This window comes from Olea europaea, chromosome 20, assembly GCF_002742605.1.
Source record: "Olea europaea var. sylvestris chromosome 20, O_europaea_v1, whole genome shotgun sequence".
Taxonomy (NCBI): Eukaryota; Viridiplantae; Streptophyta; class Magnoliopsida; order Lamiales; family Oleaceae; genus Olea; species Olea europaea.
The window spans coordinates 5,073,175-5,088,116 of NC_036256.1; the positions used below are offsets into that span (position 1 = coordinate 5,073,175).

Sequence of the window (14,942 nt, forward strand, 5' to 3'; positions counted from 1 at the left end):
CCCCCCCCCCCCCAAAAAAAAAAAAAAAAAAAAAAGGAGGAAGTTTTACATAATATTACATGTCAACGTTTCATTGGATTTTGGACAAAAAAAATATTGTTAAAGCAGTCAATTAGATATTGCCATCTTAACACCGGTAAAACCCCCATGTGCACCATCCTTGTAAAAGTATCATTTCCATATTCTAATGAGCTGAGAAATTGAGAAACAAATATCATAAAATTATCTTAGAAATAAATTACCTATTTGAATCATATTACACAAGAGAGTTTGAAATTATAAATTTATTATCCGTGTTGAATGATTTGGGGCAATTTGGGAGATTTGCAGAAAGAAAGAGAAACATTGGTACATGAAAAATAAATAAAAGACGAAAAGGAAAAGACGTATAAAAGAAGAAAGCAGAGAGAGATATAACAGGAGGAAAGAGTAATTCAATTTTCAAAATCTCACCATGTTATCATCGATAAGGGAATCTTAAAAGCTCGATGTATATGTAGTATTTTTCTTAGTAATTATGCTACATGTATAGAATCTTCCAACAAATAAATTGACAAATTTTTTAATTTAAATTTCTAAATTTAAATCAAGAGACATGCATATGTCAATCTACTTGTACAAAATCATTTGTACAACTAGGTTAGTTTGTTCCCCATATAAATGTCCTCCATTGCTCCACATGACTAGCATAGGGATAAGGAAGTTAGAGGATCTTATGTTGAATGAGGTCCCAATCACCACTTAATTCATGTCTTATTTGTTTTAATCCATTTTTAAATTAAAAATATAAGCTATTTAAATTAATTTAAGAGTAATCTAATCTTTATCTAATCCAATTCATGCCAAATCCACCATAAAGATTTCGAATTCTACTAATTAAACGAAGAGTACACGTGTTCGTTCATATCTAATTGTCCTATATAATAGATACCTCTATAAACATCTCCAATATTTTTTAAAATTTAGTTCTGAATTAGTCAAATTTTATTCCTTTTCGCCTTTCAGGTTCTGATTAATTGAATTCTCGCTCTAATGGAGGATTGTTCTCTACCTAAGGATGCTTACTTTCTTGGATTTGATAGCTCTACTCAGTAAGTTTCTCCTTTTAATTTGATACCTATTTTCGTGTGCAGTAAGCAAACTTTGTCTGATGCCATGTTTTAATTTGTGTTTTTGGGTCGTTCATATTTGTGGGCTGTCTTAATTTCAGTGTTCCTAAATTTTTTAAAATTGTTAATTCAGTACTAAGATTGAATCTGTAATAAAAAAGAAATATTATGATTCTTTCTTCTTTAGGTCATTGAAGGCAACTGTATTGGATTCGAACCTCAACATTGTTGCTGCAGAGATAGTTAATTTTGATTCTGAGTTGTCACATTACAAGACTAAAGATGGTGTTTACCGGGACCCTTTGGTTAATGGGAGAATTGTGTCGCCCACTATAATGTGGGTCGAAGCTCTCGACCTCGTACTTCAGAGGCTTCAGAAATCAAATTTGGATTTTGGAAAGATTGCTGCTGTTTCTGGTAGTGGACAACAACATGGCAGTGTGTATTGGAAGAATGGAAGTTCCAAAATACTGTCATCATTTGACCCGAAAAAACTATTGATTGATCAACTTCGTGATGCCTTTTCCATCAAGGAGTCTCCTATATGGATGGACAGCAGCACCACGGAACAATGCAAGGCAATTGAGAAAGCTGTTGGTGGTGCATTGAAATTATCTGAGCTTACTGGTTCACGTGCTTACGAGAGATTTACTGGCCCACAAATTCGGAGGATATCTGAGACACAACCAGAAGTTTATCAGAACACGGAAAGAATCTCTCTTGTCAGCTCCTTCATGGCATCGCTTCTTACAGCGAGTTATGCTTGTATAGATCAAACTGATGGTGCAGGGATGAATTTAATGGATATAAAAGAGAGATCATGGTCCAAAATAATATTGGAGGTTACAATGTCACTTTCTTGATTTTTAATAGTGTGCATAAATCTTTATATAATTGATAGATTTGAATTTGTTTTTATTCAACAATTGACACTTTCATAATCAAACTAATGGCTAATATTTACCAGCTTCTCGAATCAAATGTCTCTTTTTAGCTGTTGCTCATTGTAGTTGAGTTTTTATCGGGTTGTTACTGATTAATGTTGATCTCCTTAAACATTGATGTTATATTTTGTGTTTGTTCTAGGCTACTGCACCAGGCTTGGAGGAAAAACTTGGCAAATTAGCTCCTGCACATGCTGTAGCTGGTTTAATAGCTCCCTATTTTGTGGAGAGGTCAGTGGCACACTATTTATAATCTTGCATCAACTATAGTATTGAATTAAGATGTTGTTTCAGTCAAGCCGTAAATTAATTTCCAAAACTTAATTTAAACAGCCTATTGAATTAAACTATGGCTGAATGAGGGGATGTTACGTTGCATTTTACATATCTACTCTGCTTACAATAATATAACTCTACGAATTGACCCTGAAGTGAAGGATAACAGTCAAACCTTGAGACTTCATTAATTTCAAAGAATTCTCATGTTTCTGGTGGCTTGTTTGGTTCTTTCTTGGCTCAATGCTTCATTAGTCTGTTAAGAGGCACCCTCCTGAAGTGTCACAGAGATTTGGATTTCTCATTAGTCATTTCATGTTCTAATTTCAGGTACGACTTCAACAAAAACTGCTTGATCGTTCAGTGGTCTGGTAATAATCCTAACAGTGTGGCAGGTGATCTTTATTTTTGTTGTTTTTCGTGTTACTCATATCGTAATTTTTGCTCATAAATGCTTCATCTAATGATCTTTTTGTTACATTTTTGCCTCCACTTTTTGTTGTTTCTTCTTTCTAGATTCATCTATGGGCACTAACTGCAAATAAGGCTGCATGATATATTGCCGCTTGATTGTATTGTATTATTGAACTCATCTTCAGAATTTTTCTGCTAGTTCAGAAACCAGCTCTATAGATCACATGGAACGTTATGTACTCTCTCTCTCTCACCATCCCTATCTCCGTTTGTGTCCATTTGATGAAGGCTCAGAGCTTAATGTTAAAATACTAGATTCAGTGCTAAGTAATCAGGAATCCATGTTTATATCAGACCTTAGTTTGTCTATTACATAAGACTCCTTGACAAGCACATTCTGCTTAATCCTATCTCAATCTGAGCAACAAAGTATCAATTATTTTGCTATCTTTATATCTGATTTGAATTTTTTAATACTTGTTAAAGGTTATATAGCATGTCTTTATCTTGATAATAAATGTAGTGCTTGTTTGGGTTCAATATAATCTCCTTATACTTTTAAAGTCAAAGTCAAACATTAATTTTAACAACATATTCACAACTACTACCTACTTATTGTCCAGGCTTTTCATGGGACCTGTTACTCTTCGTTATAATCACATCTCAATTTTTCGTAAACAAGCACTTAAATGGTCTAGTATTGTATCCGCTTGTTTATGAATTCTTTTATTCCTGTGCTTGCAAGTTGCAGTTAATTTGGTACTTTAGTTGCATTTTAGCTCAAGATAATGAGTTCTCACATGTCACAATCTGTAGTTCCAATATCATGTCACTGCTAACATTTTAACACGAATGCCCACATATTCATTTATCTCCCCTTATCATGATACTAACATCAGCTTACTGTATTAATCTATTGATTGCACTCCCTAACACTTCCCTAATTGAGTTCTGACTGAGATGCATTTATTATATGCAGGGTTAACACTCAACAGTCCTGGGGATCTAGCCATCAGTCTTGGTACTAGGACACTGTACGTTGGCTTTCTATGTCCACCTTAAGATTGTCTGACTTTGTTTACGATTTTAATACTAGAAAACTAATTACTTGTGTTTATCCAACTTTAATGCAAACCCCACTTTTATTTTCTTCTGACCATTTTCAAGTTTTAACATTAGGTGCTTGTTTGAGATAGCTTTAAAAGTTGCTAAAAAAGTTGAAGTCAAAGTCAACAATTGATTTTAACTACACATTTAATGGGACCCACAACTTTTATCAATTTTTTAATCACACATTTCATCACCTTTTTCGAAAATCTGCTAAACTTTTCTTCCCCAAAGAACCCCTAAGAAAATTTCTCAAGCAAAGTTCCAGTATAGTAGATAGCTCAATTGACTTCCAGGCAAGAGCCAAACTGATGAAGTTGAGAAATAAATGCCAATCTCAACTAGCTTTTCTTTGGGGCATTTTGATTTGCTTCCCTCCTGTAATTACGGTCCATTTACAAATTTTATTTCAGCAGTCATTTAATCTCTTTCTTGGAACAATGGAACTTAAAATGGTGATTATTTGGGTGACTTTTGTGGTTGGAAAATGATATATTTTCTCCAAGCATCACGAAGAGATAACAATGTTGTACTGAGCCACAGAGAGAGATGGTAAAGGAACTGATTAAATTGGCAAAGTTTGACTACTAATGATAACTTTCTGTTTCTACATTTACCTAATTGCTTGAATTCTAGTAAGATATTTCAGTTGAACCTATTAAGTGCCTTACACTTTTTATTAGGTTTTTGGAATCACAACTGAACATAAACCATCCTTAGAAGGGCATGTCTTTCCTAATCCAGTGGATCCAAAAAGCTACATGGTTATGCTGTGCTATAAGAATGGGTCTCTGGCCCGTGAAGGTACTCCAGAAAATCCAAGGAATAACTGTGTGTAAAGCAATCTGAAATTCGTTTTATTAAATCTGTGACACCTTGATAGATATACGTAACCAGTGTGCGGATAAATCTCGGGAGGTTTTTAATAAATTTTTGCAGCAAACCCGACCTCTAAATGGTTAGTGCAGAAGTTTTTCATATTTATTTCTGAATTGGTTAAGTTTATTGTTCCCTTCATTGTTTTTACTCTTTAATGCTTTTTCATTTATCAGGTGGAAAATTAGGCTTTTATTACAAAGACCATGAAATTCTTCCTCCTCTTCCAGGTGAGCATTCTATCAATTATGTTACTAAATTATCAGCAAGTATAATGCTCTCTATGAGGAATGCTAATTTCTCGTGTTTAATAACTTGCTGCAAGTTTTCTGCATAAGAATACAAAGCTTTCTTCTGTTTTATACGTTACCTAGTTATAAAACTTGCGAAAAACGAATAATTGACTAATATCTCTATTATTGTTGTTGTATATCGAGGGAATAGAAAATATACAAAATAAAGTTTTCCTGTTATTATAAATAATTGCAAGTGATTGACTTGTGAATCTTGCAGTCGGGTTCCATCGTTATGTTCTTAAGAATTTCAATGGAGAGTCTTTAGATGGAGGAAGTGAATGTGAAGTCCAGGATTTTGACCCTCCTTCTGAGGTAACTTAACAGATCATTTAGAGATGTCAAAAGAAGTTGACAGAAATTCTATACTTATATATATGTACGTGCATAACGAATTGGTTGTAGGTTCGGGCATTAGTTGAGGGCCAGTTGCTTTCTATGCGAGCTCATGCTGAAAGATTTGGCATGCCTTCACCTCCAAAGCGGATCATTGCTACTGGTGGAGCATCAGCAAACAACTACATTCTGAGCTCTATAGCTTCAATTTTTGGGTGCAATGTTTATACAGTCCAAAGGCCAGGCAAGTAATATTTATTTATTTATTTATTTATTTTGCCTATTTTAATTAGTCATCTGCATAAGACATCTTCTCTTCATGTATGGCTGAGCTTAAAAGAAATAAAAGTTACTAACTTTTTGTCTTCAAACATTTTTGACTTACTTTATTACTTTTAAGTTACAAAAGTTACTTTAAAAGTAACTCTTAGTTTGCTGGTCAAGATACATTACCAATCAAAAACTATATATTAAAGAACTTAATTTATGTCTTATATACTTTTTACACTAACTCTTCCCTCTAGTTCTGTCACGAAGATTATACTTTTTGTAAAAAACAAATCGTCTTCTTGCTTTTACAGACTCGGCTTCAATGGGGGCTGCACTAAGGGCAGCTCATAGTTTGTTGTGCAACAAGAAGGGCAATTTTGTACCGATATCGAGCATGTACGTGGACAATTTGGAAAAGACATCTCTCAATTGCAAACTTGCTGCAACTGCTGGAGACCAAAACGGTTGTGAGATTGAGATAGGGGTTGCAAAAGTTCACAAGCAAATGGATAAATAATTGCTTATAATGCATTTTGGTTAATGGATAGTATATACTAAGTTATATGAGGATTTTGTCCATTTTGTATTTATATCTTTGAAATTTGATAAATATCTCTTTCATTTCTGAATAATGTGCTGTAAATAATGAGAATGGCGTGGTATCATTGCCAAGATAACCGTTGTTTCAATTAGAATCTTCACTCGCACTACTACTTCCATTTAAATAATGAGAAGGGCGTAGTATATATAGTATGATGCAAATGAATACTTTCGTCTATAGGGAGGATTGTATAAATTTTCACTGATTGTTGACCTCAAAATCGAGATTAACAAATTACTTTCACCTATTAGTGATTTTTGCTCCCTAATTTGATGAAATCTATTGAAACAAGACTTGAGAGGGAATTGCTATTAAAGGAGTGTGTATCCAAGTTTTTCGATATCTTATTTACTATGAATCCATGACTATTTATAAATATTTGTAAAGCGTAAGGGTAATTTAATCATTTTCTCTTTAGTGACACTTGTGGTCATTAACTAGTGAGTTTGTAACAGATCTATTACTTTTCCATATTTTGTTTTCCATGTCACATGTTCTTTACTCATTGGAGTGTGAGGTCACTTTAAAGAAGTTTAATAATCTTGTTCACATGTGTTTCACTGACGGTTTTGTTAATGTGGATTGCCTGTAAAAACATATACGCCCCGTTTGGCCCCCATTCTCCTTCTCATTATTTTTCTCTTTCTTATTTTCAATCACACAATTTTCCATAAAATAATATTATACGCAAATCAAAAAAATTTCATTCTTTTTCAATCACACATTTTTCAAAAAAATTTATTCCAGCCATTAAAATTTGTCAAGAATGGGGGCCAAATGGGGTAATAGTATTTTTGTTTGTTCATCAATTTGTGCTTGCATGCATTGTGCGCTCGTCGTTCATACTCAAGATCAAACTTATTGTTTTCGTATTAGAAATGCTTGCTGTCAGTGGCCTAGATTTGCACATGATCTGATAAATGTTCACCAATATTGAAATAGGTTTGCACAGGCGAGCTCAGGATAGAGAGTACCACAATAATGGCCAAAATTTCCATGACTAACTCTATAAAATTAATTGATAAGAAATAGTTCCCAAATTTCGAGTCTGATCATTTATGTTAGGTTTAGGACTTACATTTAAATTCGCTTGAATTTATTTTAACACTATAGACCTTGATAACTCGCTGCAATACGCGAGCCAAAACAATCATTAACGAACTCTTATATTGGTTTCTTATAAAGATAAGATCAATAAGAAGCTTAATTGATTTTGAGTGAAAATGAAGTTGAATATTTTCATTTCTCTTTAGTGATACAAGCAAAAATCTCTAATCCCCAAAGTTCGAGCTTAACTATTTATTTAATTTGTGAACTTGTAAGGTGTGTGTAAACCAAGGATTTAAATCCTGCAATTTTCAAAGTTAATCCATTCATTAATGGTGATTGATGTGTGACGAAGTGAAGGATCTGCTTCTATGATTGCTTGTTGGCCTATGTATAACCTTAAAGTTTTGATTATAACTAGAGATTACAGTTTTCAAAGCATACGACAAAAAATTAATGGATGGTCGTCAAATGATCAAAAGCTATCATCTCAAATCAAACTCATGAAGAAAGTGAAAGTCAAAGTCACGCATTCAAGAACTTAAGAGCCAAACTTTGGAACAAGATCAAAGACTTGATTTCATAGATAAAGTGTAAAGATACTAATACTTTGATATTAAACAATGATGCTTAAGCTTAAAAACCTTCTATGCTAAATAAATTTTGTGCATTAAAAGTCACTTAATGTAATAGTTTGATTAAATATAAAAATGACATTTAAAATGATATTTGAACTTGAAAAATATTTTTTATCTTGAAAAGTTAGTTAAAAATACTTTCCAAAACTCCATGCCTTTCAAAACTTTCAAATTTGATCAAACAGGACTAAAACATAAAAAGATCAAAATCACCTGACGATTGACCGCCAGGAAGTGGTGATTGACCGAAAGTTTTCAACGGTAAAAAATTTGACCATTTTAACCTTCGATTTTTACTTGAAAATACTTTCCAACTTCTTGCATTCCTTGCAATATTCTTCAAGAGCATTAAAGTGAGAAATATTTAAGCTCTTACATCTTATTTAATTTTTCGAAAATTTACTTTGAAAATTTTTGATTGATTGAATCAACATTTGAAAATCATCTTTTTCATCAAAGTTTTCTCATCTAACACTTGAACTTCAATCATTGCTATTTATTTAAGTATTAACATATTTGTCTCTTTGTACTTAATTGTTTATATCATTTATTAAGAGAGAAATTACAAATTATAAAATCATTCATCTTTAAATTTGTGTGGTCATATCGAGGCCCCCTAAAACTCAATAGTATATAAGAATCGATGCTCCTTGTTTTTATGTCTTCGAAAGAGTTGGATTGCACTATAAATAAATCAATATAGTTAAAAGGCCTTGCTCTTGCCGAAGAGCTTGGTCACGGAGGATATAGTAATTGTTTTGGATGGAACCTCTCCAATTATATCGTTTGCATTCTCTCTATCCTTTAACTCGTCGTTATTTCATTTATATTTATTATTTGATTGATCTACTTGCCTTTTTTGCTTACGAGTATTAATTGGTCAACGTGTTCTTAACTTCGTTGATTTTTTGACAAAGTTTTTAAAAATCAATTCATCCCCTTCTGTCTCCCAGTTAGTTATTCTTGGGCTTTCAATTGGTAGCAAAGCTTGGTGCTCATTTTTAAAATTAAAGATTTTAGTATTTTAAGTAATTTCAAGCCACTGTCTTCAAAATCTTGAGGGGCATTCTACAAATCATCCTCCTATCTTTGATGGCACACATTATAACTCTTGAAAAGTAAGGATGATGATTTATGTTCAATTAATAGATTATAATTTTTGGGAAGTTATTGAATTTGGTCCCTATGTGCCTGCAAAAGTTATTAAAGTTGATGAAAAATCGAATCAAATCATTTCAAAATCTAGAGAGGAGTACGATGAAAAAGATAAAAGAAATTTATCTTTAAATGCTAGAGCCAAAAATATACTTTATTGTTCTTTAGATAAAAATGAATTTAATTGCATTAACACGTGATTCCATTTTTTATATTCGGCATGCCTTAGAAGTAACTTGGGCCCTAACAAAGTAAAAGAAACCAAAATCAATATTTTGGTTAAAGAATTTGAAAACTTCTTCATGAAACAAAATGAATCTATTGTTTATATGATTACTCATTTCGTCGATATTACTAATGGTATCAAAGGTTTTGATTGAAAAATTACTGATGGTGAACTTGTGAGTAAAATACTTCAGTCTCTCTAGGAGGATTGGAATTTACTAAAGATGTTGATAGAAAAACCAAAGATGTCAACACATATCCATTAGAAGAGTTAAATGGAACTTTGATGATTTATGAGCTCAACAATATTGTGACAAAGGAGAAAACAAGAAAAAGTGATAAAGAAACAAAGAAACATCCTAAACACCAAATTGCCATAAAATCGACAATTGATGAAGGCACTACAAGCGAAAACATGAGTGATGAAGAGCTTGATGATCGAGTTTTTCTCGTTAAGAAATGGAGAAATTTCCGTAAGAATCGACGATCTCAAAAGAAGGATGAAAAGGGCAAAAAGAAAAGCAAAAAGATTATTTATTATGGTTTTGACACACTCGGTCACAAGATAACCAAGTGTTCAAACAAGAAAAGATTTATCAAAAGAAAGTACTCGAAGTGACATGGGAAGAGAGTGATGACGAAGATCATGATGAACATGAAAGTCAAGAAGAAATTGCCAACATATGTTTCATGGAAATTGACAATGAGGTAAATTCTGTTGAAAAATATTCATATGATAATTTATCTACCTCTTATAATAAGATTCTTAAAGAATTTGAAAACTTTCTTAAGTAACTCAAATCTCAAAAAGAAGCACCCTTTATTGAAAAATGAAGTAAAGAAAATTTTAGAAACTCAGAAGGATCTTGAGAAAGAAAAATTTGACTACAACTCCTTAATCAAAGAAATTTATTTACAAGTTCACTTGAGGTAAGAAAAACTTTAATTTAAGCTTAGTGAACATAAATGTGTTTTTGGTGAGGGGGATTGAATATAAACCTTTCTTGAAGCAAAAATCTCAAAAACTTATTTGTCAACGACTATTCTAGATATACTTGGGGTCAGAGTTTTGAACCTAAAAGATGAAGCCTTAAATACTTTTAAGCACTTTGGTAAAAGAGTTCAAAGCGAAAAGGGATATACTATTCCATTTATTAGAGATAACCATGGTGAAGAATTTGATAATATCGCTTTTGATAATTTTTGTAATGAAAATGTATATGAATATAATTTCTTGACTCCTAGAACTTCTCAACGTAATGTTGTAGTAGAAAGATGTAATCATACATTGCAATAAATGACTAGGAACATGCTTATTGAAAATAGTCTACCAAAATAGTTTTGGGCCAAAGCCATTAATACTACTTGCTATATTGTTAATAGAGTTTTAGTTAGTTGAAAGCAAACAAAAACTCCTTATGAGCTTTGAAAAATAGAGTTCCCAATATCGGTTATTTTAGAGTTATCCGTTCCAAGTGTTTCATTTTAATCACAAATGAATATTTGGGAAAATTGTTTCAAAATTCGATATTGAAATCTTCCTTACATATTCATTTACTAGCAAAGTCTGTAGAGTTTTCAACAAAAGAACATTAATAGTTGAAGCATCTATGCATATAACTTTTGATGAAACCAACTCTCTTGATCAAGAGAAAGGTATTGTAAATAATGTGGGTTTGAAGATTTCTTTCGAGCAAATGAACATCCAAGATCAAAACAAAGAAAACCCTAAAAATGAACATGAGGAAGAAGCAAATATTCAACAAGCTGAGTAGAATTTCCCATAGTACAAAATTATCAAACTTTACCAAAGGAATGGGGGTATGTTTTCTCGCCCCCAAAGAGCTTATTATTAGTGGTCTGTCCAAAGGTATTACTACTAGAGCTTCTACTAGAAATCATTTTAATAGTTATGCATTTATTTCTCAAATTGAAACAAAGAATTTTAAAGAAAATGTGTTTGGTTAATTTTGGATATTGGCTATACAAGAAGAATTAAATTAATTTTAAAGAAATCATGTTTTGTATTTAGTCGCTAGACCAAATGATCAAACTGTCATTGGTGCAGAATGGATTTTTGGAAATAAAAGAGATGAAAATGGGATAACTGTATGTAAAAAGGCTAGGTTAGTGGCCCAAGGTTACAGTATAAGGAAACTTTTGCACCAGTTACTAGATTAAAATTTACGCATATACTTCTTGTATTTGCTTGCCATAAAGGATTCGCTCTTTATCAAATTGATGGTAAAATTGAATTTCTAAATGGCTTTATTCAAGAATAAGTTTTTGTAGAGAAACCCTCGATTTTAAAGAACACAATTATCCAGATATATATTCAAACTTAGAAAGGCTATTTATGATTTAAAGCAAGCTTCTGGAGCTTAGTATTAAAGATTGAGCAAATTTCTACTTTCAAACGATTTTTTTAATAGGGAAAGCGGATATTACCCTCTCTATTAAAACTAAAAAGAATGATATGATTATCGTTCAAATTTATGTTGATGATATTATTTTTTGCGAAACTAATATTTCTCTTTGTGAAGAATCTTCCAAATATATGAGCACAGAGTTCAAAATGAGCATTATGAGAGAACTAAAATTCTTTCTTGGACTCCAAATTAGACAAACTACTGATGGGATATTCATAAGTCAAAATAAGTATATTTTGGACATGATCAAGAGGTTTAAAATGCAAGACTTGAAGCTAATGAAAACTCCGATGAGCACATCCATAAAATTGGACAAAGATGATCAAGGTAATTCCATTGAAATTACTAAATATCGAGGTATGATCAAATCCCTTCTTTACTTAACTGCAAGTAGACCGAATATCATGTCTAATGTATGTTTATGTGCTAGATTTCAATCTAACCCTAAAGAATCACACCTTAGTGTTGTAAAAACAATTTTTAGATATTTTAAGCACTAGAATATTAGACCTTTGGTGTCCAAAGGGCGCTCATACTGATTTACTTAGCTTTTTGAATGTCGATTAGTCTAGTTGCACAATTGATCGTAAGAGCACTAGCAGAATATGTCAATTTCCAAGCTTTGCACTTGTGTTATGATCTAGTAAGAAAAAATTCCATTACATTGTCTATAGTCGAAGCCGAATATATATTAGCTGCTGGTTGTTGTGCACAAATCTTATGGATGAAACAAACTCTTACTGAATATCACTTATCATTTGATCATACACTTATCATTTGTGATAATACTAGTGCCCTAAATTTATCAACATATCACATCTTGTGCTCTCGAACGAAGCGTATTGAGATTAGACATAACTTTCTAAGAGATCATGCACAACAAGAGATATTGTATTGGACTTTCTAAATATGGAAAATCAATTGGCTGACATTTTTACTAAACCTCTAGATCTCGATCAATTCTCGCATATTCGAAGAGGTTTAGATATTATTGATGAGTTCGAAATACATGGCTAAATTAAATTCATAGTAAGTATTCTTACTTGATTTTTTTAGTATTGTTCACTATTTATTGTATATTTCATTTAGTATGGCGTTTTTAAAAAATCCGAATAACGTCCGTCCGACTAAAAAACCAAGAAGATATCAAACGAAAACGAAAAAAAGAGTTCGGTTGATCGGATGGTTTAGACGATCGACTGGTATGTCAAAATTTTCTGTTGTTAAAAGCTTCAAACCCTCATTTTCACTCATTTCTCTCACTTTTCTTCTTCTCCTCCTCCATAGATCTATCTCCAAATTCACCATATCTACCATTAACCTTGAAAGTCTCACCAAGATATCTAATAAAACACAGGAGCTAATTTAGTCATCTTCTCTTTAGCAACACGTGACAATCATCAATTAGTGACTTTCTACATGAATCTATTAATTTTTCACATTTTATATATCATACCATGTGTTCTTTACTCAATGGTTGTGATGTCACTTTAAAGAGGTGTAGCATTCTTATTTTAATGTGAAATAGTATGTCGAAACCGATAATATTTTTGCTTATTCAGTGAAGTGCAGTCACATGCCTCATGCACTCATCGTTAATACTCAAGATCAAATTTATAATTTCGTATAAGAAATACTCGTTAAAAGGCCTAAGTTCGTACATGATATTATAATTTTTAACTTAGAAACGCTTGCCAACATTAGCATATTTTTTCAAAGGTGAGCTCAAGATAGAGTATCAAAATAACAGTCAAAATTACCGCCACTAACTCCGTATATTCAATTGACAACATCGACTACACGCAAATAACAATCCTATTACTCAGCCGACCACCATAGGGCTATCTTAAAGGTACTATTTTTCTTGATATTTTCCTTTGCAAAAGAGTGGAAAATTATTGTACAAGCCTATTTTGATGCTGATTGAGTTGGAAGTATAGAGGATCATAGACTCAGTTGTGCTTGTATTATATTGATCTCTGTAATAGTATGTTGCTCGATCGTCAATTGAAAGTTCCAGCTAAATTTGTCACAGGCCCTTCACATGTCCATCCATAGTTCAAATGATCATATAAGAATGCCCAACATATTCATATACGATATTAAACATAGTTTATGAGCCAAAAGGATCAATTGTGTAGAAAACAGAAATCCTAAGTTACTAAATAGAGTCATGTTAGATGTACATAATTTTTGTACATAGGGGTGTCCACACCCTCACATAGGGTAAGGCCCACACGAGTTGGGTCCCATGCCATGTGAGGGATGTAGACACTCCTATGTGCAAATAGACTTTTCCTCCTAAGTAACATTGAATATCCTTCTTTAACACAACCAACACTACACATTGGTTCCCATATAAATAAATAGTTTACGAGTACGAGTAACTACATTGATGGCATGCATTATTACTAAAAACTACTCAACAAATAGTAGTAACAAATCTTCCATAAAAATATGCCAAATTCTTAAACATAGCAGGTGTGATGAATGTCATAAACCTTACAAATTAAACCGAAAGATAACAATACAGAAAAATCAAAACTATGTAAGATGAAGGGAAAAAAAATGTAAAAAAAGAAGAAGAAGAATATATCTAGCAAAACGATTCATGAACACCATGAAAGACAAATTAGAGTCATCAAGAATCCTAGCAATAAACAAAGATGTGTGCAACAATACTCGACTTTTGATCCAAACAGGTGTAACACAACGCATTCTAAGAAATTACTTTCGAACTGTAAACATCAGAAGCACCTTTAATAAGACAATAATAGGTGGAAATCAAATCTTGTGTTTACATGAAATGGGATAACAATTTTCAGTATCTTATATTAAGAACACAAATACAACTTGACTTACAACCTGAATCCAGCATTTTCCTAACTTTACAAATTTTACATTACCTGACATATAAATTCATTAAAGCGGTTTCTTGCATTACGATTCAGCAATTTCTTGAATGTATTTTAATATACACAAGCAAAGATGCAAAAGTGGAAATCAATAAACCAGGCAGACTACAATCAAGAAGCATCAAGATTTAGATACACTAAAACACGGGACTTTTGACATGAAGTATGCCCTTAGACTGGAGTTGTAACAATGCAAATGTGTAAATAAAACGATTGGGCAGAATACTGTTAAGAAACATGAGAGTTTTGACAAGAAGTGAGCCTATCTGCTGGAATTGTAAAGACAGGAACAGAACATCATAATCAC

The 14,942-nt window shown here is 32.3% G+C and overlaps 1 protein-coding gene across 1 annotated transcript; it reads left to right on the forward strand.

Moving 5' to 3' along the window:
- Positions 1 to 891: 891 nt before the first annotated feature.
- LOC111369478 (xylulose kinase-like) lies at positions 892 to 6,314 on the forward strand. Its single transcript, XM_022990996.1, has 11 exons — positions 892 to 1,091; positions 1,297 to 1,951; positions 2,196 to 2,284; positions 2,660 to 2,724; positions 3,723 to 3,781; positions 4,534 to 4,654; positions 4,734 to 4,808; positions 4,903 to 4,956; positions 5,240 to 5,334; positions 5,425 to 5,599; positions 5,937 to 6,314. Exons 1-11 carry the CDS (start codon positions 1,033 to 1,035, stop codon positions 6,140 to 6,142), a joined length of 1,653 nt encoding a protein of 550 aa, XP_022846764.1. The 5' UTR covers positions 892 to 1,032; the 3' UTR covers positions 6,143 to 6,314.
- The last annotated feature ends 8,628 nt before the right edge of the window (positions 6,315 to 14,942 follow it).